We start from the raw sequence: 26,336 nt of genomic DNA, 5'->3' as shown, positions 1-26,336 counted from the left end.
CACAACTTGACTAGAAGAAGGTATCGGTTGGTTGGGCATGTTCCGAGACATCGAGGGATCACCAATTTAGTATTGGAGGGCAGCGTGGAGGGTAAAAGTCGTAGAGGGAGACCAAGAGATGAATACACTAAGCAAATTCATTAGGATGTAGGTTGCAGTAGGTACTGGGAGATGAAGAAGCTTGCACAGGATAGAGTAGCATGGAGAGCTGCATCAAACCAGTCTCAGGACTGAAGACCACAACAACAACAACAACAACAACAACAACACATGTAAAATATGTCATATATGGAGACAGTGAATGAGGAGAGGGCAGTTCAGATGATGGGCGCTAGCCTTGTTGATGGAACCACCATGGCATTTGCCTGACGTGATTTGGCAAAACCACGCTTAGCGTTATGGCTGAACAAAGCATAAGATCCATCCCCGAAATGTGCTGCCCCTCCTTCACCATAAGTTTTCTTAAATCGTATGAGTCGACTGTCGACAGTATGTCATGTTCATTTTGTCGGAACCTGTATTTATGGACAATAGGCAGTATCGTCTTAGCGATGGCCAACTTTGATGATCGGTGCTACGGCTGGATCCAAAAAGTGGAAGCGAGAAACTAAATTTTGAATCGCTGCCCGTCTAGTTGCCTTTATAAACGCTGACTCGCCATTAAGAAGGCAATTAGTCACATCACGCTTTCCCATATAAGAACATACCACAGCTACCCATGTTGTCGTGCCGTTCATCTTTTGTCATCAGCTGTTACTAATTGTTACATTTCTGCCAGCAATTGCGTAGTTAAACCAAATTGTTCGGGTGTTTTTGTTCCAGCTGATCTAAACGATTAAAATATTTGGTCCAAGTTTAGCCTTGTTGTGTATTTCTGAGAGAGAGGAGAGATCCAGTTAGTCCGTAGCTACATGCCTTGAAATGCTTATTTGTGCTCGAAAACTCTGAAATATTCTCATCTGTGTGTAATATTTGTGTGTACTTAATTCGTTTGCCAAATTTTCTATTCATTGACACAGATATCTCCATTCATCATCCCATTCCATAACATAAAAGGGCAAAAGATATATCACAGCATGTAAATAGCTGAGTTACAAGTGTTTTGTCAGAAACAAAGTTTAAAAACGTTGATCGTGATGCAATTGTCGAACAGAGGTCGTGTGACGCTACACTAGTGGCGCCACCACTAAGGTTTCTGACATCCCTGAAGGAAAAACAGTATAGTCTGTCTTCTGCGTTCGTCAGTAAGCGTGTGTCCATTTCTCATCGCTGCCCTGTTAGGTGAGTATTATTTTTGAGTGAATGACCACCCGTTCCGTTTTGTGAACGTAATATTAAATAAGATTGCAGCTCGTTTTGCTACGGATTTTTGTAGTTGCTTCAGTGAGTGTGATGTTCTGGGATTCTGCATGTATTCAAATTGCGTAAGTCATGGGCAAAAAAAATCTATTACGCGCGTTATATAACATACGCAGCTAGCGTAGGTAGAGATCTGGCATACTAACGGTTTGGTGCCCGAGGTGGTCCGTATTGCCGTGAGTGGTAGTGTGGGTATACCACAATTTTTCTAATTTTTAAGAGTAAGAAGGGCAACGAAACTTTTAGAAAGCACATCTGTCTGTACTGGAAAGAAAACTGTTAAACGTAAATCAATGTAGGTGTATATATAACGAACCCATCAGAAAATGCCGGTAACGTAATCTGCCCTGCTCGGTTGTTTTACAGTAACTCGGATGATTTTTATTAGATGGAAAAACTGTACATCTGGTGTCTCCTTTATCTTGTTCCACAGATCCAGTCAGCTTAATAAGAATTTCCACGGCTTTCCTCATATTACTTTAGACAAATGAGACGGTTCCAGTTTTCACATTTTAACAGTTACTAAACATGTTGAAAGAAAGTTAATTCTTTCACTGAACTTCATGCATTTCATAGTTTTGTTAAATAACTTTCTGGCTGGGCTTACGTCGTGCAGTGATCGCGTAATATTACGTACAAATAAATTGCTGTCTTTCGTGTGTGGTTTTCTTTATTAAAGGAGGGGGGGGGGGGATAAGAGACGACGGGTATACAGCGCGAAATTCTGCAATGACTGCTTGATAGATCCTACCGCTTTCAAATTTAGCAGCTTAGCTGCCAGGCTGTGACTTGTTTACTGTGCTTTAGTCAACGATCAGCAGTGCCTAGCTTACTTTCTAGACATTTATATACAAAGAAGGAATAGGTAGTTGGAAAAATTGGCTGTTTATTAATATTAATCCAGGGATTATTTATACCATTAACTAGGATTTGTTATCTCAGCAAAAGGAAAATGCAGTAAACATATGTAGATGTTTGAGGCTAGGGCAGGTGGTCTTCGCTCTGTTGATAAAATTGTCGCAGCATTATCGTGAAATGGTATAGGAAAACCACGAAAATTTAAATCGTGGTGGACGGACGGAGTATGAAACTGTAGCCTCCGTACGGTAGAAAAATCTTAATGGGAGTACTACCGCATTCGGTTTTTAAAGTATCCACTAAGTCACAAGCTTAGAAAATTCATATTTTTCATTGTAATCGGCTGTAAGAACAGTGGAATGACGCGTCCCTCTACTTACGTCGAAAACTACTCCTAATTGATCCAAAATACTTGCCGACCCTGAGTATTGCCAGTGCTTCATGGAAACTTTCTCAGAGCTACGTAACAGCTGCGTCGGATTTGTTGACAATCACCTCGGCGTTTGCAGTCTTCATGCTCTTACAATGCATTTTCAATTATTTAATCTTATTTTACATTCTGCACAACTTACGACGGGTTAAGAATTTCTCGCACATTACCCGTTGTTAGTGACTGATAATCGCTAGCTTAGGCTTCTGAATGATTTAACTAGTACGTCTAAATCTGTGGGAGAAATTACTTACAGAGAATATTCGCATCTGACATATAGAAATTCAGAATTAGCAGCAAAGGCCTGAGCAGAGTTAGAAGCAAAAACTGTCACTCATTTAACATAAAAGGTCTATCCCATTGACACCTTTACTCTGAGCCTTGTCTGTCTGATCTCGCCATTGCTACGAAAACTGCTTTGTAAACAAGGATGTTTGGTCAACGGTATGAAATGCTGTTCAGACCGTGCAGTTTGTCCATGGACAATTTGAACTGACTCTTCAGATACTATAAATGTTCCATGAATTTAGCGATATTGCTAGTCTAATTTTTAGTGAAATCACCATAGCTAACTTTCAAATGATAGTTGTGGTGGCACTGATTTGTATTGTATCCTGCAGGATAGGTAAGGTTCAATATGAAACATTTTTGTTTGTGAAGGCAACGAGTGGCAAGAGAATCTATTTATACATTCTGAATTGTATAAATGTATTTATTTCCTCACTAAAACCTTCATTTTGCCACTGTGGTCTGATATTGGTAAGATTTAATGTGCGAAGGCGTTAATAGCAAATATGGGAGATTCAGTCACCAGTGGCGTTGCGTAGTGTTGACGAAGTTGCCGTGATGATAGTCACTAATCGTATGACGTGTTGTATCATACACCTACTTTATATGCAGTGATTGCTAAATCGTGACTCTTCAAAAGTTTTTAGCAGTTTAGAGAGGTCCACTAAAGCGAAGAACGCGAAAATTTAAGTTCTATCCCCAGAGAATCGGTTGATGGCTTGGTGACTACTAGTCAAGAGAATGTGCTAACATTAAACATACATAGTAATGAAGGCAAAGATGAGAACACGCTAGTGTGAAATGCAGGTCATTGTTTTTTATAGATGTCTTAGTTGTGGACGCAGTCGGAGATTATACATTCATTAGACGATCGGGAGAATATGAGGAACGGAGTAGGGGTCTGAATAGCAAACATTTTCAACTGTGGATAGATTAAAGATCTATGTCAATACTCCGCAAGCCACCTGACGGTGTGTGGCGGAGGGAACTTAGAGTACCTCTCTCGGTTGTCCTTTCTATTAGTGTCGTATTGTTCGTGGAAAGAATTGTCGGTATGCCTCTGTGTGGGCTCTAATCTCTCTCATATTATCCTCATGATCTCTTCGCGAGATATACGTAGGAGGGAGCAATATGCTGCTTGACTCCTCGGTGAAGGTATGTTCTCGAAACTTCAACAAAAGTCCTTACCAAGCTACTGAGCGTCTCTCCTGCAAAGCCTTCCACTGGAGTTTATCGATCATCTTCGTAATGCTTTCGCGATTACTAAATGATCCTGTAACGAAGCGCGCTGCTCTCCGTTGGATCTTCTCTATCGCTTCTATCAACCCTATCTGGTAGGGATCCCACACTGCTGAGCAGTATTCAAGCAGTGGGCGAACAAGCGTACTGTAACCTACTTCCTTTGTTTTCGGATTGCATTTCCTTAGGATTCTTCCAATGAATCTGTCTGGTATCTGCTTTACCGACGATCAACTTTATATGATCACTCCATTTTAAATCACTCCTAATGCGTACTCCCAGATAATTTATGGAATTAACTGCTGCCAGTTGCTGGTCTATATTGTAGCTAAATAAGGGATCTATCTTTCTATGTATTCGCAGCACATTACACTTGTCTACATTGATTCAATTGCCACTCCCTGCGCCATCCTCAATTCGTTGCAGATCCCTCTGCATTTCAGTACAATGTTCCATTGTTGCAACCTCTCGATATACCACAGCATCATCCGCAAAAAGCCTTAGTAAACTTCCGATGTTATCCACAAGGTCATTTATATTATGAATAGCAACGGTCCTACGACACTCCCCTGCAGCACACCTGAAATCACTCTTACTTCGGAAGACTTTTCTCCATTGAGAATGACATGCTGCGTTCTGTTATCTAGGAACTCAATCCAATCGCACAACGGTGTGTGTGTGTGTGTGTGTGTGTGTGTTTGTTTGTGTGTGTGTTTGTTTGTGTGTGTGTTTGTTTGTGTGTGTGTTTGTTTGTGTGTGTGTTTGTTTGTGTGTGTGTTTGTTTGTGTGTGTGTTTGTTTGTGTGTGTGTTTGTTTGTGTGTGTGTTTGTTTGTGTGTGTGTTTGTTTGTGTGTGTGTTTGTTTGTGTGTGTGTTTGTTTGTGTGTGTGTTTGTTTGTGTGTGTTGTTTGTGTGTGTGTTTGTTTGTGTGTGTGTTTGTTTGTGTGTGTGTTTGTTTGTGTGTGTGTTTGTTTGTGTGTGTGTTTGTTTGTGTGTGTGTTTGTTTGTGTGTGTGTTTGTTTGTGTGTGTGTTTGTTTGTGTGTGTGTTTGTTTGTGTGTGTGTTTGTTTGTGTGTGTGTTTGTTTGTGTGTGTGTTTGTTTGTTTGTGTGTGTGTTTGTTTGTTTGTGTGTGTGTTTGTTTGTTTGTGTGTGTGTTTGTTTGTTTGTGTGTGTGTTTGTTTGTTTGTGTGTGTGTTTGTTTGTTTGTGTGTGTGTTTGTTTGTTTGTGTGTGTGTTTGTTTGTTTGTGTGTGTGTTTGTTTGTGTGTGTGTTTGTTTGTGTGTGTGTTTGTTTGTGTGTGTGTTTGTTTGTGTGTGTGTTTGTTTGTGTGTGTGTTTGTTTGTTTGTGTGTGTGTTTGTTTGTTTGTGTGTGTGTTTGTTTGTGTGTGTGTTTGTTTGTGTGTGTTTGTTTGTTTGTGTGTGTGTTTGTTTGTGTGTGTGTTTGTTTGTGTGTGTGTTTGTTTGTGTGTGTGTTTGTTTGTGTGTGTGTTTGTTTGTGTGTGTGTGTTTGTTTGTGTGTGTGTGTGTTTGTTTGTGTGTGTGTGTGTTTGTTTGTGTGTGTGTGTTTGTTTGTGTGTGTGTGTTTGTTTGTGTGTGTGTGTTTGTTTGTGTGTGTGTGTTTGTTTGTGTGTGTGTGTTTGTTTGTGTGTGTGTGTTTGTTTGTGTGTGTGTGTTTGTTTGTGTGTGTGTGTTTGTTTGTGTGTGTTTGTTTGTGTGTGTGTGTTTGTTTGTGTGTGTGTTTGTTTGTGTGTGTTTGTTTGTGTGTGTTTGTTTGTGTGTTTGTTTGTGTGTGTGTGTTTGTGTGTGTGTGTGTGTTTGTGTGTGTGTGTGTGTTTGTGTGTGTGTGTGTGTTTGTGTGTGTGTGTGTGTTTGTGTGTGTGTGTGTGTGTTTGTGTGTGTGTGTGTGTGTTTGTGTGTGTGTGTGTGTGTTTGTGTGTGTGTGTGTGTGTTTGTGTGTGTGTGTGTTTGTTTGTGTGTGTGTGTGTGTTTGTTTGTGTGTGTGTGTGTGTTTGTTTGTGTGTGTGTGTGTGTTTGTTTGTGTGTGTGTGTGTTTGTTTGTGTGTGTGTGTGTTTGTTTGTGTGTGTGTGTGTTTGTTTGTGTGTGTGTGTGTGTGTTTGTTTGTGTGTGTGTGTGTGTGTTTGTTTGTGTGTGTGTGTGTGTGTTTGTTTGTGTGTGTGTGTGTGTGTTTGTTTGTTTGTGTGTGTGTGTGTTTGTTTGTTTGTGTGTGTGTGTGTTTTTGTTTGTGTTTGTGTGTTTTTGCGTGTGTGTGTGTGTGTGTTTGTGTTTGTGTGTGTGTGTGTGTTTGTGTTTGTGTGTGTGTTTGTGTTTGTGTGTGTGTTTGTGTTTGTGTGTGTGTTTGTGTGTGTGTGTGTGTTTGTGTGTGTGTTTGTGTTTGTGTGTGTGTTTGTGTGTGTGTTTTTGCTTGTGTTTGTGTGTGTGTTTTTGCTTGTGTTTGTGTGTGTGTTTTTGCTTGTGTGTGTGTGTGTGTTTTTGCTTGTGTGTGTGTTTGTGTGTGTGTGTGTGTTTGTGTGTTTTTGCGTGTTTGTTTTAGACGTCCCTTCTTGAAAATGGGATGATCTGCGCCCTTTTCCAATCCTTTGGAATGCTACGCTCTTCTAGATATTAAGCTGTTAGAAGGGAGATTCAACAATTACCGTCCAATCTCCCTTCTAACAGCTTTATCCAAAATTTTCGAGTAAGTAATGTATTAAAGAGTAGCTTCACATATCTGTAAAAATGAAGTACTAACAAAATGTCGGTTTGGTTTCCAGAAAGGTTTTTCAACAGAAAATGCCCTATACGCTTCCACCAATCATATTTTGAATGATCTGAATAACCGAATACCACACATTTGAATTTTTTGTGATCTCTCAAAGGCTTTTGATTGTGTAAATCATGAAATTCTGCTAGATAAGCTCAAGTATTGTGGCTGAGTGGGACAGAGCACAAATGGTTCAATTCGTACATAACTGGAAGAGTGCAGAAAGTTAAGATATGCAAAGATCCAGACATTCCTCAAACTGGGAACTATCAAGAATGGAGTTCCAAAAGGATTGGTCTTGGGTCCTTTATTAATATATATTAATGACTTGCCATTCTATATTCATGAAGAGGCAAAGTTAGTTCTTTGCTGATGTACAAGTATAGTAATCACACCTGACAAACAAGAATTAACTGATGAAATTGTCAATGTCTTTCAGAAAATTACTAAGTGGTTCCTTGTAAACGGACTCTCACTGAATTTTGATAAGAGACAGTACATACAGTTCTGTACAGTAAATGGTATGACGCCATTAATATAGACCTTAATGAGAAGCACATAGCTAAGGTAGAATATTCAAAATTTTTAGATGTCCATTGATGAGAGATTAAATTGGAAAAAAGACATTGATCTGCTGAATCGTTTGAGTTCAGCTACTTATGAAATAAGGGTCATTGCCAATTTTGGTGATAAACATCTTAGTAAATTAGCTTACTACGCCTATTTTCACTCATTGCTTGCATGTGGCATCATATTTTGGGGTAATTCATCACTGAGGAATAAAGTATTTATTGCACAACAGTGTGTAATCAGAATAATAGTGGGAGCCCACCCAAGATCATCTTGCAGAATTTAAGAATCTAGGTATATTCACAGTAGCTTCTCAGTATGTCTACTCTTACGAAATTTGTTATTAACAACCAAACTCAAAGTAATAGCAGTGTGCATAACTACAATACTATGAGAAAGGGTGATATTCACTATTAAAGATCAAATCAAACTTTGGCACAGAAAGGGGTGAATTATACTGCCACTAAAGTCTTTGGTCACTTACCAAATAGTATCAAAAGTCTCGCAGATAACCAAGTATTTAAGAAAAAATTAAAAGAATTTCTGAATGACAACTCCTACTCATAGAGGAATTTTTAGATATAAATTAAGAAAAAGAAAAGAAAAAAACAAACTATAAAAATAGTTGTTATAACTGAATTATGTTGTTAAATTAACTTATGTCATGTATTGGAAAATTTGACTCGTTCCACATCATAACGAAATACCGTATTCATGATCCATGGAACTAGTATTAATCTAATCTAGACCGGTACATCGCTGCAAGAAGGGGGAAAAGTTCCTTCACGTACTCTGGGTGAAATCGAACTGGTTCACCATCAGGTCCAGCGGCCTTTCTTCTTTTGACCGATTTTAATAGTTTTTGTATTCCTCTGTCGTCTATTTCGATATCTACCATTTTGTCATCTTTGCGACAATCTAGAGAAGGAACTACAGTGCAGTCTTCCTGTGTGAAACATTTTGTATTTCGGCTCTTAGTCATCCTCTGTTTCAGTACCATTTTGGTCAGAGTGGCTGGACATTTTGTTTTGCTTCACCTACCGCTTTGACGTAAGACCAAAATTTCTTAGAATTTTCTGCCATGTCAGTAAATGGAACTTTACTTTCGAATTCATTGAGCGCCTCCCGCATAGCCCTCCTCACACTACATTACTGTATACAAAGGAATCGTTATTATTAATTTGTGATATTTATTGTACCCAGTCAAGTTTTAATAACAAATGGGGACAGTTCTATAGATGTCTGAAAAAAAGGGGCAAGAGGGAACACTTGGGTGCATGTGCTCCCACCTCCCCACGATAAATTTCTGCAGGCGCTAATGGGTAATACTAAGCTTCTTTAACCAAAATGGGTCAAACATGCGAAGTGAATTGCGTGGAATATAGATAGAAAACGTAATTTTGTTGGAGGAATTTGTGAAACTTAAGCATGTCCGTAAAGGAACAGCGGACGTGGTGTTAACGTGGTCTATTATAGTGTGTACAGCTGCTATGTTTCTGATGTGAGGTACCATTCTCAGATTCTGAGCAAGTTAGTGCAGTGGTTCACATTTTGGAGGAAAATGTTGAAATCAGCATATGGCCATCTAGCTTTAGGTTTTCCACGATTTCACAAAGTTGATGCAGGCATGATTCCTTCGAAGGGGTTTGACTCAGTGCCTTACTCATTAATACTCCTTGTTTCTGCTGTCTCTAGTGACCTTGATGTCATCATGACATCAAATCCTGTGTACCTGTGAAGGCCATCAACAAATCCCAATATCCTTAGTTTCTCAAGAAACATCTTCATTAAATTAATAAATTGACAAGCAAATATAATGGGAAGTAGTCAGCCATGCAACATACAGTAGCTGGGAGGATGCTGGTGTGGATCAGTGTAACATTAGAAACTAGTTACCTGTGGGTCAATGTGTAAGGGAAATGTGGAAAGTTGTCACCATAGTAGTGGGGCTGGGTACATCCCAGCTGTTGGCACTGTCAGATCTCCGCTGAGGTCAGTCACCAGTCTCCCATCCACCCCTCCCCATTCCAAAGATGCTATGTAACAAATAGCAATAAGCTTTGAGGAAGCATAAGACATCTGGATAGGAACTATACTACCCACCTCTGTATCATCTGGACTGTAGAAATAGCACAGATGAAGAACCTGAATATTCCACATACCTAGTAAAGACTAAAGGTCGCAGTGGGAAATGTAGTACAGGAAATATGATCGTTACTACACTATCACTCTGTAAAATAAGTAACTCGTTGCCTATACATGTCAGAATCCATTAAAATTTCTCCTATATTAATTTATTAATTTAGAAAAAGTGGTATACAGAGGAAGTACAACGAATTTGCAACTAGAGATGACACATCATATCTATAGTTTAATAAGACACTAAAAAATTTCCATGACATTCTGTAAAAGTCTAAAACAGAACTTCATAGTGACAAACTATTAAGATGTCAGAACTATGGAATGAAGTCCACTTATGTCATCTTGCAGCTAATTATCACTAAGAATTTTTAAATAAGTTTAACATATTTGTGCAGCATATGAGTTTGCTAATTTTAGTTGCATTAGTGTGTGTTGCATGGAAAGTAAATAGCAATGGCAAATGCATGATACTTTTATAAGCGCAGGTACCATTACATCTTGACAATGTTCCATAAATAATAAAATTGGAGTAATTACTTAAAGTACCATAGTTCCTATGGAAGAGATTCCACAGTATGTGTTTTAAATGTCACACAGTCTAGGACATGACTTCTGATACTAATCTACAAAGCACACGTTTTATATTCACTGCAATGTCCAGTGAGACTTTGCCCAACAGTCAGATTACTTTGTGGTAGAGATATTTTCTAACACTTTGTAAATAAACTTGCTTTTGTCAAGCGTTAGATATCATTCCAGAAGTACTCGTGTTCTTTTAAATCAGACCAGTACAATGGTTACCTAATCATAAATGTTCATGTCATTTCTTCAGAAACAGAGTAGCCACTGGTGTGTAGTAGGATGGATGTAGGCTATCGTTTTACGGTATACTGGGATTGGAAGGTTGTTTCGTTTCAGCGTTTCATTTAAATTATGTAAACAGCTTCATTAACTTGCGCGACCGCTAAACTGGGTCTGTGCCAATAGAGAAATATTGCGGATCTATTAGTCAGCAGTCATTAAGCACTCAATCCCCAAGAGTGCAGCGCTGCTAGAGTTCAGGAATGGCTGCTCCTCAACAGTAAACACGTACAGTTTACTGCACACTGACTCTAATGCTTTGCTATTAGAGTTCCTGTTTATGATGTGCTAAGTTTAGGTCCAAGCCAAAACTTTGTTAGAAAACAGGCCTTTCTAAAGTCTTAGATCTTAGAAATTAGAAGAAAAATCAGTAAATTGTGTTGAACTCGGTGAAACTACACTGAAAACAAAGCATTTTGTCAGAATAAATTCGTATAACAGTTCCTTCTAAGATTTCTGATGGAATTCTCAGTTGCAGATAAACTATACAGTAAAAATTACTATTATATTGCTGTTACAGCAGAACAATTGTAGTGAGCCTCTTCAGTTTATTAGTCTATTTTTTTAATAGCACATGGGAAAAATAAAATGGGTATTAAAAAGTAAATATTTTGGTGTTGGCTCTGATTCCTCTTATTCTATTAAAATACCTATTTCTCCCCAAGTAGTGGGCCATCAAAATAGTTTTACATTGCTTTACTGATTGTTATCCCAGGACTCTACCCTGTATTTACAGATGTTCATTTATAAGCAGGTTGCTTATTGCACAAAAAGAATTAGATTTCTGAATATGGATCACAGTCATCAAAACTGACTGAAACTTCCCAGTACGTCGTGTTTCACTGGGCAAGGGTGCAATATAGCTGTCAACCTACTGCCAAGAACCGTATAGTGCTGATGAGGTACATTAATAGGTCTAGAAACTCGTGTGGAGACTTACTGGCAGTCATTCTTGCCACACATCCTCTCAAATTAACCAATGTCTTTGGTCAGAAAAGTTAATTGCAGGACGACATATAGAGGATTGATGTGGGGACAGGGAGTTAGACTGGGATGCATGTGAATGTGAAGTACTGCACATAAATAGGCGAACATTCAGTGCCATAAAACTCCACTATTTGACAAATGATTAGAAGCAGTAACAATCACAAAATAACTGGAAGTAACCAGACCTATTGAATAAAAAGTTTAACTCTGCACGTTACAGATTGTGAGGTGGTGGTGTGGACTTCCTGTATAATCATAGTTTATAGGTTATCGTGAAATGATTTTTGGAGAAAACGGAAGAAATTACACTTGCAGGGGAAAGGGAAATGTGCAATTATAGGGCTCGTTTCCTGTTTAAACATCACGACAAATATGGCTTTCAGTGATGCATAGTAGAGCTTGGGAAACCTTGTTAAAGCTGGGGGAAACTGTTACCAGTGACGGTCTCAAGGTTCTCTGTGATGAATGACAAAAACTGTAGGCGAAAATGGGGAATAAACAGTTGGTACAGGTCCGGGCAGTAGGCATCTAGCATAAGCAAGTGTAGCTAGTGTACATGAATACGTGAAGAGGTCAATTACTGATACATTATGCTGTTGGAAATAAGCAACTTGAAATGGCAACAAATTAAAAATACTTAATACTTACTATCTGGCATATCTAAAGTAAACGGATTACATAACTTAAAAGAAAACTAGATGCCATGCAGAGCTTCTGTGGGAGAGTCTCAAATGTAGTACACTCACAATAGAAATGACTCAAGACGTGTTCAATTAGTTTTTCAGCATTGATCGTCAGTCTTACACATTTGTCAGGGCATATTAATAGAACAGACAAAACATTTGTTTTTGACTAATGACGACAGCTGTCGATTTCGTCTGCATATTGTACTGAAGGTTGTATCTTCGTTCACTAAATTACCCAGTGTGGGTATGCATGTCTACATGGAAAAAGATTCATCCCAGGTCACCCATCATATACAGTGGCTCTCCACTACTTCATAATAATACCAAATGAGCTGCCATTCTTTGAACATTTTTCGGGGTCTCAACATGATACGCACTGAGTGGTGTGCTTCCTATTTGTCGTATTTAAAAAAAATGTTATTAGAACATGAAACACTAAGCAACGCATAATTAAACCTGGACTGAAAACTATTCATTCTGCTTTGTAACTTCCTGGTATCTTCAATAGTTTAATACTGGGCTGCCGATTGGCATTATACTCTCGTTGATATGATGAAGTAACTAAATTTTCAATTTTATCGGTGAGTTATAGGGTGAGAAGTTCTTAGTAGTCTGATTTTGGAAGTGCCGTTGAGAGACGAAATTGTGTCCACGAGTCAAGGGCAGATCCACTGCTCCCCATTTGTGTAGATCATCTTTGCACAGAAATGTGAAGGCCACTTCCTCCATCCTAAGCATTGCGAAAGGATGTTAGGTTTAGCAGGGGTGCTTGGCGCCTCTGGGATTCATTTCCCCTGGCTGGCAGATGCAGAGCAGAAGTTACAACAATCAGTGCAGTGCCGATTTGTGTGCCAAATATGTCTTAATATGCCAATTTGTGGCAGCTGTGGCCAGTTGGCATGCCTTCATGCACATAGGAAATGTATTCGCTGTTTGCCGTGATTATAATAAAGATGACTTAATTACCTTACTTCGTACTGTTGGGTGGTACAGAATGACTGTACAAGAAAATGCCTATGGTGTTCGTTTCCTTGATACGTTACAAATGGCTTGAGTGTAGGCAATGTGGTAATGGAATTCTAGCGGTTTTCTCACTGGGTGTATATCTATTATGACAATAATAAAGTATTGTTTTGACAAGATAACTGTCTTTAATTTCCCACAAATTTAAATCATGGTCAGTAAATTACGCTAAATAGATGATAAATTGCAGCTATGAGAGCCTAGGTCAGTCCTATCTGCCTAATAGGGATAATAAACGGAGTACAAAAAGGATTAAAAAGTCCAGTTACCAGATAGAAAATTGAAACAACTATTCTGGACTGGTTGTTGGGGAGAAAACACCTTGCCCGCCATTTTTGGGTCAGACATTACAGTAATTGGGTAATAAATTAGTGAAAAGATGTAAAAGTGTGTAGCTAAAGGTGACAGGCAGTAAAAATTAATTTGCCATCATTGACAAATCTGTTAACCATGCAGGCTGTGCTGATACTCAAACCAATGGGACAGTACCACGACTAGAATTTTTGATTTCCTTTCGTTTACAATTACCAGAATTGGGATAGAGAAGTGGTGGAGGGGTGACTTTGACTGGGGAGATCTATCGGCAACCAAACTATGCTGAAACATACCCAGCTCATACTCTACACTGGAGGAGAATAAATTTTCGCTATCTTTTTGCCATGAATCTGCCAATAGATCCTCCATCTGCTATGCCTGATAACAGACGTTGGCAATAAATCTACACGTTAATTTGGTTGTAGCCGAAGGAGAGGGGAGATAGTATATAGTATCTAATGATCACTTGTCATCATGTCATTAATTTACCAGTTACTCACATTGTGTGGACAGTCCTTTGTTCAACTTATGTTTTTGGCAAACGCTTCAGGCTGTCTAAATGCCGTGAGTGACCCAGACGTCAAAATAAAGGCATGTGTTTGAAAAAATCTTTAATACTATTTAACAATAAAAGCGCCCAAGTACTCTACATACAACAAACGCTTGTTTACGTGAGAAGCAAAAATGTGGGGAGTCATTTACAGTTAAAGTAAATTGCCATCAGTATCAAAATCAGATATTTATCCAAATTATTTGTATTGGTCCATTGCTGGACACAGATTCGGGGTTTCAGATGGATTCATTAGTAAGTAACCAACTTTAATATCAAGTGCTGTATACAGAAATGGAAATGCAAAGATCTGACAAAAGCAGATACATGTATCAACTGATTCAGTAAATTATATACTGAATCAGTCATGTTTTTGCCACTGCCAACAAGTGATTCTGCTCTGAAAATTGCTAGTGTTTGAAGACTGACACGTTAAAAGCTAATTTGTCGTGTGATAGGGATGAATAGACAGTAATAGCCGTACAAACAGTCTGTTCAGCCACATTAACTTTCTGAGACTGCAACAGACATTGTGGATGTCTCCTGTTTTACTGTGCTATGGGGTAAGCATTTCCTCTGTTGGTGTTCTAGGTATTATTGAAGTGTGTTTATAAGGAATTGTGTGTTGACTTAAAATTTTGTTGCAGATTCTCTTATGTGGGAAAACCAGTTTCCTGAAACAGCTATGGCAGGAGTGGAAACACAGCCACTGGATATACAGAAAGAAAAAATCGAACAACCAGACTCAAAGAAACACTACCAAAAGAAGAGAAATAAGTCGGGGCGAGAGCGCAGCAGAGATAAGAAAGAGGTCTCTGGCACAAACGACAGTGGGAAAGTTCAAAAGAAAGGTGTCAGAGGGAGAAAAAGGAAAGAAGCCAGAGAGGTAGCAGCTGTGGACAGAGTGAAGGCCAAAGCAGTGTGCCACGCTGGCAAGGTAGAAGGCAAGACGGCGACACGAGTGGGAAAAGACAAAGGGCGGGTCAAGACCAAGGCGCTCAAGCAGAAATCCACCCAGTGCTGCAGGACAGCAAAGGGCAGGCGGGCCGCCGCCTGTGGCAGGAAGAGCCGGACTCGGGGAGCCACGAAGAGCCGCAGAGGTAATGCACTAAAGTAACGCACTTCAGCAGAATGAAGACTGTAGATAACAAAACTCTGCTTCATGCACCGTATTTTCACTGTGTACAAAAACCCTGTACATTTGGCTAGTCTGTAAGAGAAAAGGTAGTATAATGGAATTCAAATCTGGCGTATCTCTGGGAAGGAACAAGACAATGTTCACCGCCAGATGTGGTCTTCGTTTGGTCTAGGGACGGGGACCGGGTGGGGGCGTTCACTGTCTTCCCCCACCCACCCCTCAAATACAGCTTGTCGCCATTTTGACATGCCTCAGATGCTTACTGTTTTCATAACAATCATACATATAACGCTTCACGTAATTGCATAAAACCGTCTAATACAGCAGTTTGTTTATATTAATATTTAGCACATAGCTTCAGCATAGCAGAAATTGCGATTCAAAAGCATAACCTTTGAAAAGCATATTTCCGAAAATTTGAGATATTTCATATAAACAGCAGCAACAGAATAAATTTGTACATCATAAGGTACACATTATTATAGAATTGCACTCGAAATTGCCAATATTTCGCTAGCCACTAAGGCAGGTCTGCAGACAATGGTAATGTATGTATCAGGTAATGTTGGTTTCCCTTTTCGTACCCAGTTTCCTTTAGTGCGGCAGTTGTGATTGTGGTCCAATGAATAGTGAGGATTTAGTGTTGAAAGCTGGTGTTCAGCCTGTGAATGTGTGGCTTTGCCTGGCTAGAATCTAAATGGTCAGACCTCGGCCCCATTTCATGGGCAGCCACTAAAAGAAGCAGCTTAAAACTGTCCTCCGTTCAATGTAGTTTGTAAAGGCTACATAACCTTGCCTTCTCGAAACTGTCTTAAACCTACTTCAATCTCCATTAGTCGTGAAACTGATACAAAGCATCAAAATGTATAAAAACTTACACTAAATAATTTCTTGGGTGTTACGACCACCTGGATACATGCCTCTACGCAATACATGTAACGGCTGTACAGAATCATTTAACAGGCTGTTCGGATTGTTACAGGTGGTAATATTATTGCATCAGAAAGTGTTGATCCTGACTGTAAATGTTGCGTCACGAACATTCCTAGTTGGAAAGAGGAAGTATTTGCGAGCAAATCGGGAGAAGGGCAGAGGGCGGGTATGCTAGTAACTAGGAGCTCAAACGTTAGGTGGGTAATCGAGCCCCTCAGTGAAACGGCAGGCAGGCAGGCAGGAAAGAATGCCAGCGTGTGCGTGGCGGCGACCCTGCCGGCAGTAGCCAAGCTCACTGGGTGCAATCGTCTGCAGTAGTGGCACATACCACGAATGAGCCTGCCGCTTGGTTCTGAGGTTGTCATTAGTTTCTCCGGGGATGCTTGATTTGGTGAAAGCAAGTAGCATCACACGCATAGGGTAGCGGAGTACGGGGGGCGCGCAAATTATGGTATTTCAGGTTAGAACTTAACTAATCGATTAACATAGAGGAGGGGCCCGGGTTCAGTTCTCGGCTGACTCGGAGATTTTTCCACTCAGGGACTGGGTGTTGTCCTTACGCACAAGCCCAATCCATTTGAAATAAGTTTCATAAAAGATAAAATTTTGCTAAAAGTCTGACCTAAAACAACTTACTCCTTAACGTAATGTTATTGTTACTCCTATATAACTAATGCTCTTAAAGTATCTTAAACTGTGTTTAAAATTCTGTTTTGTTGGCGAAATTAGTTCCCTTAAAGACACTGGAAAAGCTGAGAAGCTACCACAGAAAGGCCGTCGGCAACTACCACGACGGGACAACAAAAAGTATTGGGCAGATGACAGAACAGGACTCTGGTCCAATTAGTGCCAACCAGGCACTTTCACCTTCAGCTACTTCCACAGGGACGATAGCACGTTCTTCGGACCGCAGCTAACGATGCTGGTGAAATCACTACGTATTTCGCGATCGCTGTCAGTATCCAGTAAGTTTGTCGCACTGATGTGACAAGTCATGGGACAGCGATTTGCACACAGATGGCGGTAGTATCGCGTACACAAGATATAAAAGGGCAGTGAGCTGGCGGAGTTCTTACTTGTATTGAGGTGATTATTATGAAAAACTTTCAGACGTCATTATAGCCGCTCGACGGGAATTAAGACTTTAAACGCGGAATGGTGGTTGGAACTAGAGGCGTAGGAAATTCTATTTCAGAAATAGGTAGGGAATTAAATATTTAGAGATAAACAATGTTAAAAGCGTGCCAAGAACACCAAATTGCAGGGATTAACTCTTGGCTGATGGCCTCCATTTAACGACCTAGAGGGACGTTATGCACAGAGTTGTCAGTGCAAACAGACAAGTAACAGTTCGTGAAAGAACTGGAGAAATCAATGCGGGAACTAAGACGAACCTATCCGTGAAGACAGTGCAGCGAAATTCGGCGTTAAGGGAGTACGGCAGCAGACGACCGATGCAAGTTACGTTTCTGAAAGCATGGAAAACGCCTACATAGCCTTTCCTCTGCTGGTGACAAAACCATTACCTGGTCAGACGAGTCAGACTGCAGTTGGTTAGAGCTGATGGTAGGGTTACAGGCGCAGAGCACACGGAGCCTTTGACTAAAGTTGTCAAAGCACTGTGCAAGCTGTTGGTGACTCCATAACGGTGTGGGCTGTTTACATGAAATGGACTGCGTTCTCTGGCTCAACTGAACTGATCATTGACTGGAAACTGTTACGTTCGGATACCTGGAGAATATTTGCAGCCATTAATGGACTTAATGTTCACAAAACACGATGGAATTGTCATAGATGACTATGCGCCATGTCACCAGGTTACATTTGTTCAGGTTGGTTTGAAGAACGTCTAGAGATGTCGAGCGAATAATTTGGATAACTAGATCGCCCGACATAAATACAATCGGATACCTATTGGATTTGATACAGGGGTGGGCTCGTGCATAAAAGCCTGCACTGGCAGGCTAAAGAGGCAGCGTGACTCCCTATTTATGAGGGTACTTACGACGACTTGAGCCCATGCCACGTCTAATTCCTGCACAATATCGGGCAAAAGGTCAGAAAAGATATTCGAAGGTATCCCACGACTTCAGTTACCTCGGTATATGTTTTATTTCTAATGTCATGTATAACAGGTCTAGTTGGTATGTTGCCGCTGTAACGCAACAAAGGCAGTAAAGAGGCGAAAGCGTCCGCACCTAGGATTATGATAAATACTCCCCACTCTTGACTGCGAATGCATGCAAGCTTTAGATAGCGCACAACAGGCAGTCAAATTATGAAACTCATCTGAAATAGTTATTCGCTCCCCGCTGGAGACGGCTGCTGGCACTCGTAAAGAGCTAGTTACGTGCTGTGAAGTGCCACAGCCTGTCTTACTCGTGGACCTCTGTTGGCACAAGTTTATGTGCCTGTACACGCCGTTTGCCCCATGTCTGACAGTCATTTTCCTTGTGAAGTTTTATTTTATCGACTACTTCGGACTACCGGTGATGCTGTGCTCCCAATTTAAAATTGTAAGGAGTTACAATAATAGGACTCGATAGAATTAAACGTCAGAGGCTCAGTTAAGCCCTACATGTCCTAAAGTTCACTACACATGCATGTCTCAGAATAATTACGTTAATTAAAATTCTCAACTTGGTCGGCTACTTTAATTCGGAAACAGAACATACGTCATAATTATTTGGGAATATTTATGGCTGTTTTTAATTAACAGTATTTTCAGAGATAGAATGAGATGGTCAGTAGAAATCCTTTTCATACACGAGCGCTAAACATTAGATATCTGTGCATCGTGTTTCACTGCCCAAGTAATATTGTTGACATTAATACCCATTTTATTTCCAAGTTCCATTGCCAGTAAAAGCTGAAGTGTCGTAGCCAGCCGCCTTAAGGTAACTGTCAAGTGTCAGAATGTGGTAATTGATGAATTTTCCCTAATGAGGTAAAATAAACTGCTTCATTTCCATGACCTCTCAGGGGCTCAGCATTCGTTTGCTGAGTACAGGCTTGGCGACCCCGGGGTTTCTGAGCTGGGGACTGGTACGCGCCACCAGCCTTGTAACCGTAAGCTCTGGTCATAAGAGGAACGCTACGCTTCCAATTTATGTCGCTCGGAAGCCGTCAGCAGGAGCAGCAGGAGACTTACCACCTCAGCCATCCCAGCAACCCAGGCAGCCTCCTCCTCCTGTCAGTAAAGAAAAACGTTCTTTTAAAAGTAGTTCTAAGTCCAAGAAAGGGGTAGGTAAGCCCTCGGATCTAAGAGTGCTCTCCCTTTCTGATGGCGACTATGCTCTTGAAGATACGGACTTCCAATCGGAAGAACTAGAGAGCGTGGAACCGGCTAACATTACCCCTGATCTCCCCGGTAAATCACCGTCTAAGAGGGAGACAGGAAAGAACCACCATCGCTAACCAATGGCTTCCATAGGGACTTCTGTGTTGCAGTGGAATTTTAATGGAGATCGCTCACATTTGGAAGAATTGCACCTGTTGGTCCAGGATAAACCATTCTGCATCTGCTTACAAGAAACAAAATTTAAAGTCGCAGACACACCTACATTACGGGGCTACCGCATATACAGGAAACACGATACTAATGTAGGTCGGGCTAAAGGTGGTGTGGCTATTTTTCTTGACAGATACCGCTCCTCTGCTGTCCGTCTTGCCACAACCATCCAATCAATTGCTGTGAAAGTTTTCTCACAATTTACTATCAGTGTGTTCTTTGTACCTGCCCCCATGACACTTTGGATGCGGACGCACTGGAGACCTCTTTCAGGCACTCCAGTGCAAATTCCTTCATGTTGGGGACTTACATGCCCACAATGTGTTGTGGGGCTCGGCTACTACTTGCTCCAGGGGTCGGCTGATTGAGCGACTCGTCCATTTTGAGATGTGCCTTCTGAACGCGGGTCGGATGACTTTTCCACAGCTGCAGGGTCTTTTTCAGCTATCGATCTTTGGTTTTGTTTATCAGCTATTGCAGATTCAGTTCAGTGGGAAGTGGATCCGGATTTAAATTCTAGTGACCACTTCCCAGTGTGGATTCGTCCGCTACCTAGGACAGTTGTAAGTAAGCTGTTTAAGTTTTTTATTGGTAACGCCGCCGCCACGTAGCGCTCTGTATAAAAATCACTGGCTGTGCCGTGTGCAGTCTGTGGCTGGTTTGCATTGTTGTCTGCCATTGTAGTGTTGGGCAGCGGCAGCTGGATGCTAACAGCACGTAGCGTTGCGCAGTTGGTGAGCCGCCAGCAGTGGTGGACGTGGGTAGAGAGATGGCGGAGTTTTGTAATTTGTAAGACTGGATGTCATGAACTATCTAATATATTTTGACTATTAAGGTAAATACACTGTTTGTTCTCTATTAAAATCTTTCATTTGCTAACTATACCTATCAGTAGTTAGTGCCTTCCGTAGGTAGAATCTTTTATTTAGCTGGCAGTAGTGGTGCTCGCTGTATTGCAGTAGTTCGAGTAACGAAGATTTTTTGTGAGGTAAGTGATTTGTGAAAGTTATAGGTTAATGTTAGTCAGGGCCATTCTTTCGTAGGAATTTTTGGAAGTCAGATTGCGTTGCGCTAAAAATATTGTCAGTTTAAGCACAGTCGTGTATAAATTTTTCAAAGGGGACGTTTCACAGTGACCAGCAGGAGACCACGCACGTGGATGATACAAAAGGGCTACGGTTGCAGGTTCGAATCCTGCCTCGGGCATGGATGTGTGTGGTGTCCTTAGGTTAGCTAGGTTCAAGTAGTTCTAAGTCTAGGGGACTGATGACCTCAGATGTTAAGTCCCATAGTGCTCAGAAGCATTTCAACCATTTTTGATACAAAGGGCAAATTGGTTACAGTACAGTCGATCGGCTATTTTTAGAGGCGGTGGCCCATATCACTCAAGAGATCCCAAGGGTTGCCGCAATTCCATCCCCAGGTCTCGTAACCACCTCGGACGACGGCCTGTACCATGGTAGAATGACCACTTGATTGACAATCAGGGTCAGAACTTCAAACGGTGTTCTCATACAGACAACCTTAATGTCTTCAGGTCTGCGAGAGCACGTGCAAGGAGAGTGATTAAGGAATGGAAGAGGGCTTCTTGGAGGGAATTGGACTTCCATTAATCAGTCCACTTCCGCTGCGCACGTTTGGAAATAAGGATTTCAGGCAAGGGTAGTCCACATGACCTTACAACCTTGTCAAATAATGGGTTCTTGGTGGACACGCCAGAATAGATGGCTCACGTTTTAGCTGAAAACTACTTTACTGTTACTTAGTCATCCAGACAAGCTCCTGCTGTTCAGAGATGAGGAAGCTCAATTTTTTCTAGCGTAATGAAGTCTACACCTTACATTTTCCATGTTGAACTGGAATCAGCTTTATCTGCAGCCAAAGACACGGCTCCAGGACCTGATGAGATCCATTATACCATGCTTCATCTGTGCCCTGAAGTGAAAGGTCTGCTCCCCTCTTGTTTCAGATTTGATTTGATGGACAGTACCCCACGCCTTGGAAGGAGGCAATCTTAATTCCATTCTGGAAACCAGGTAAGGACCGGAGCGCCCCTTACAGTTACCGGAGTATCGCCCTTCCTAGTTCTATAGGTAAGACTCTTGAACCCATTTTCAACCGCCGTCTCGTCTGGCTGCTCTAATCCCGAGGTTACCTGAGCCGCTCCCAGTGTGGTTTCAGGCGCTACCGTTCCGCTCTTGACAACTTAACCCTTTCATGGATAAAATTCATTTACAGATTTTTAAAATATTAAGGTGATAAGTTTTTCAGTCCCATTATTATATTTTCACCACCAAAATATTTAATTTCTCCATAACAGGAAGTGAGACACACACTTCCCATGAACCAACGCAAGATGATCAGTAGAAATCCTTTTGATACACGAGCGATAAACATGAGATATCTGTGAATCGTGTTTCACTGCCCAAGCAATATTGTTGACATTAATAAACATTTTATTTTAAAGTTCCACTCCCAGTAAGAGCTGAAGTGTCGTAGTCAGATATGCTTAATACAACTTTGTTTTCTGCTAACTGATTTTGTAATTTTATTTTTTAGCCATAAACAGGATTTTGCAAAGAATAAAACTACAAATTATACATGCATGTCATCTTTTGTGTAGAGCCAGTGTAAAAAATATTCATTACATTTCAGTTTTCATGATAAATGATCAATACTTACAAAACTTTACATGCCATGAAACTTGGTAAAACATTGTGTGGCACAGTGGTACACCACAAGCAGTGCAAACAACTTTTGTTCTCTTCTCTTCAGAGTTTATGCTGCAGTATCTGCATCGCTTCCTAGTGCCACTGTCTTTCGGTACATCTTTGCCTACGTTCACAAGCCGGACGCCATCTGGCACACTAGACTCCTTTCTTTGCTGGGAAGAAAGTGGGCATTATCCTCTTTTTCCTGGGTGAATACCCATTAATCAATGGTCTTGCTAATCTTGACAAATAATGTCTGCTGGGACACGTGTCCCACTAATTTTATTTCGATTATAAGATAGTACAGTTGCTGAGAACTACATTCCACAATGTATTTGTACTAAAAAATGATTAAGTTAATAAGATGAATTACTTACTTCAGACATAGCTGGAAAGTGAGAAATGATGAAAACTGAAAGACACAAATAAGTGGCGTTGCAGCGGCCATATATACACGCCACTCAACAAAAGTGGTCACCACTTCTCTAATGCCTTTTCAGTGCAGTCAAAACTTTCTCTTGGGTTCAGTATAGTGGTCCCTAGATGGCAACACCGTGCAGAGCTGGGAAACATATATCCCGACACTTGAACTGGTGCTCAGTTGGTGGGACATATGACCCATCAACCACGAAAGGGTTAATTCTACTGGAGACGGCGATAAGTGTTTTTTTTACGCCGAAGCCATTTAGTTTGTGTTTTTCGACCTCGAAAAAAGTTTGACACTACTGGGAGGTACATCCTTCGCCAACTTTATGAATGGGAACTATGTGGACGCCTGCTGCTTCTGATCCAATCCTTTCTTGCGGACAGGCATTTCCGTTATCGCATTGGCAATGCCATATGTGATTGCTATTTTCAGGAGAATGGGGTGCCCCAGGGCAGTGTCCTCAGTGTTACATCGTTTGCCATCGCTATCAATGGCAATTCCTCTGTAGTCAGCCCTAACAAATGCTCTGATTGTGGATGACTTTGAAAAATTCTACTCTTCCTCTGATCTTACGACGACGAGGCAACTACAACTGACCATTAGGAGGTTGGAAACCTGGGCCAAGACAACTGGTTTTCGGTTCTCACCTGAGGTGTGTGTGTGTGTGTGTGTGTGTGTGTGTGTGTGTGTGTGTGTGTGTGTGTGTGTTTTAACCAACCAGAGCTTACAATGAACATGGCTCCCACACCTGAAAGACATATGAACAAAGGGCTTCAGATTGTTGAACATTTTGGAAAGCCTTGGCGGAAAAACATGGGGAGCCGACAGGTCCCGCCTCCTACATTTTTATAGAGCATTTGTTCGATCATGCTTAGACTATGGTAACGTGATCTATGGATCGGCCCGTCATTCCTACCACCGGATGTTGAATGCTGTTCGCCATGAGGGCATTCGGATATTGACTGGAGCCTTTTGGACCAGCCCAGTTCAGAGTCTGTGTTCAGAGGCTGGTGAACCACCACTCTGGATTCGGCGATGTATACTTTTGGCTCGACAGGCGCTTAAAATGTCACCCCTGTCGTTGGCATTTAATTCAGTGATCCAACCTGCCTTCGAACGAGTATTCAGGAATCGGCCCCAAGCAATCCAGCCATTTGGATAAAGGATCTGGATTTCTCGGACGTGAAAATCCACTGCCGCCTTGGTATCTTCAGAGGCCCAAAGTGCTTTTAAGCTTGACGCAATACCCGAAAAATGGTACTCCAGATATGCTTAATACAACTTTGTTTTCGTCTGTTTTAAGTATGTACCAGAGTTTTATCGTTATTTATAGATGGATCCCAGAAGGGGAATGCTCTAGGTTCTGTGGTTTTCCCTGATATGGTTTCTTAAGTGCGTCTTCCAGAAAAATTTACAAATGATGCAGATTTATATGGCATTCTAATGGCACTGGAGAGGGTTCAGACATCACCGTACGAGTTTCCTTGTCTGGTCCGACTCTTAGTGCACTGCAAGCGCTTCACCAAATGTACCCGCTGATTCAGCTCAACCATGACTGCTTGCAGCGGCTCCAACGCCGTGGCAAGGAGATGGCTGATCAAGCTGCCAAGGAAGCATGTTGGGATTGTGCTGTCCATCAATGTCGCATCCCGTTTCACGCCATTCTCACTTTGACAGATGCATCGTGCGTCAATGGGAGACTGACTGGTTGCAGGTGTCTGACCATCTGCGGTCACTCAAACCGGCCACAAAAGTTAGGCGGAATTCGTATCAGCCTCGCTGCTGGAAGGTTGTTTTGCTTACCAGACTGAGTATAGCCCTTTCACACAGCTTCCTCCTCCAGGAGGAGGATCCACCTTTCTGTGAAGTTTGTGGCGTGCCACTTTCAGTTCAGCATATTGTGGCTATGTGTCCTGTATACTGATCATAGGGCAGTCCTTGGTCTCGCTGGAGATCTGCCCACCGTCCTCGCAGATACCGATACCAAATATAAGAAGAAATCTGTAGGAGGAATATGTACTGCACAACTCGCGTAAACTAAAACCATCTCTCAGAACACTAATGCGCTTCATTTACAGCAGCACATTTAAATTTGTACATTATCTTCATTACTTTAACATAGAAAGCGGTATTGTGAATTTTTTGAATTTCAAGAAATTGGGTGTTCCTTTTGCAGTTAGCTTGGAGAAGTATTGAAAACTGTAAAATATTCCCAGAATAGCGCACAGGAAAACACAGTAAATAGTTCTTAACTCAAATTTTACTGTTGATATATTTTAGGTTCTTCGCACAGTGATAGCTGTTCAACTTGTTCAGAGGACAGTTGGTCCGACAGCGACAGCGACTGTGACTGTTGCAGTGACAGCGAAAGTCATTCTGATAGCTGCAGCACTTGCAGTGACTACGACAGTGGTACTGATGAAAGGTAAATTTATTTGGACCAAAGCACTTCATGAACGAGATAATTAAGCAGTATATGAAAGTTCTATGCTAACGTTCTTAGCAGTAGCTTATTTCGATACATTTAAATGTTTTTTATTCCTTCAGCAGAATGTGCCTATTGTATCTAGTCGCTGTGGTTTATCATCTTAATTTAATCATAGTGATACGATGCAGAGACTAAAGAATTTACAAAATCATAAATAGTTTCTCCATTTTGTGCTACACAGTTCTTACATACTGCATGAATGACAAATTTTCCCATTTTTATGCAAAACTAACATTCTGTTAGTGGTGGGTCTACTGAATTTGTCTATTTGTCTCTGACAGTGACACTACGTGCTCATGTTCAGACTGCTGCAGCGAACAGGACTGGACTCCTGAAAACAGCCCATTGAAGCCAAAGAAGATATGACTGAAACATGTGAAACAAAATTTAAAGCTTCGCTGCAATTTCTAAATTTTACAGCTGAAACTTCATGTATGTTTTCTTGTATCAATGTGATCTAAAGTTTATTCGTGTTTTAAATTTGTCTTGCACTGTGTATATTAATTATAAAATTTTAATATCTACAACGAAATTTAACCCTGCATGCTTTTAGAAATGTAAATTGGAAGTAATGTCCAGCAAGTTTTCTGATGTAGTTTAGTTCATTTATACCCCCTTCCATGAGTTAAGCTTTCTAAATGAACTATGTAAATGCTTTGTTTTTGAATTAAATTACTTTCACACCTAATTTTACTTTCATAAATAAGGTTTCCTTATGTTTAATCTAGAAATATTGTAACTAAGTGTAAATGTACCAATGCCACATAGATTTCATTTAAATAACAGGCAACATGACATTATCATGAAGTTAACATGTGGATGCGTCTGTATCCTAATTTTGTCTTAGCAGAATAAAATTGGTAAAGCTGTGCAGTAGGCTAAACTGCTCAATGCCCTACACAGTTCAGATTAAGCTACAGCTACAGTCGTGCATGGATAATTTAAATGAGTTGTTTTCAACAAATGGGTGTCCCATCATCCCGTGTGTTCGTACCACGTAACACACATTGACCTTTACTGTCCAAATAAGAATCTGTTTTTGGACTTTCAGTACTGGT

At 40.8% G+C, this 26,336-nt stretch overlaps 1 protein-coding gene across 1 annotated transcript; it reads left to right on the top strand.

The window, feature by feature from the left end:
• The first annotated feature begins 755 nt into the window (after positions 1 to 755).
• On the top strand, positions 756 to 25,981 carry LOC126298613 (protein starmaker-like). Its single transcript, XM_049990019.1, has 4 exons — positions 756 to 1,281; positions 14,718 to 15,170; positions 25,071 to 25,215; positions 25,560 to 25,981. Exons 2-4 carry the CDS (start codon positions 14,726 to 14,728, stop codon positions 25,642 to 25,644), a joined length of 675 nt encoding a protein of 224 aa, XP_049845976.1. The 5' UTR covers positions 756 to 1,281; positions 14,718 to 14,725; the 3' UTR covers positions 25,645 to 25,981.
• The last annotated feature ends 355 nt before the right edge of the window (positions 25,982 to 26,336 follow it).

The sequence above is a fragment of the Schistocerca gregaria genome, chromosome X (genome assembly GCF_023897955.1).
Source record: "Schistocerca gregaria isolate iqSchGreg1 chromosome X, iqSchGreg1.2, whole genome shotgun sequence".
Lineage (NCBI taxonomy): Eukaryota > Metazoa > Arthropoda > Insecta > Orthoptera > Acrididae > Schistocerca > Schistocerca gregaria.
This window is presented reverse-complemented; position numbering and strand designations above follow the sequence as displayed.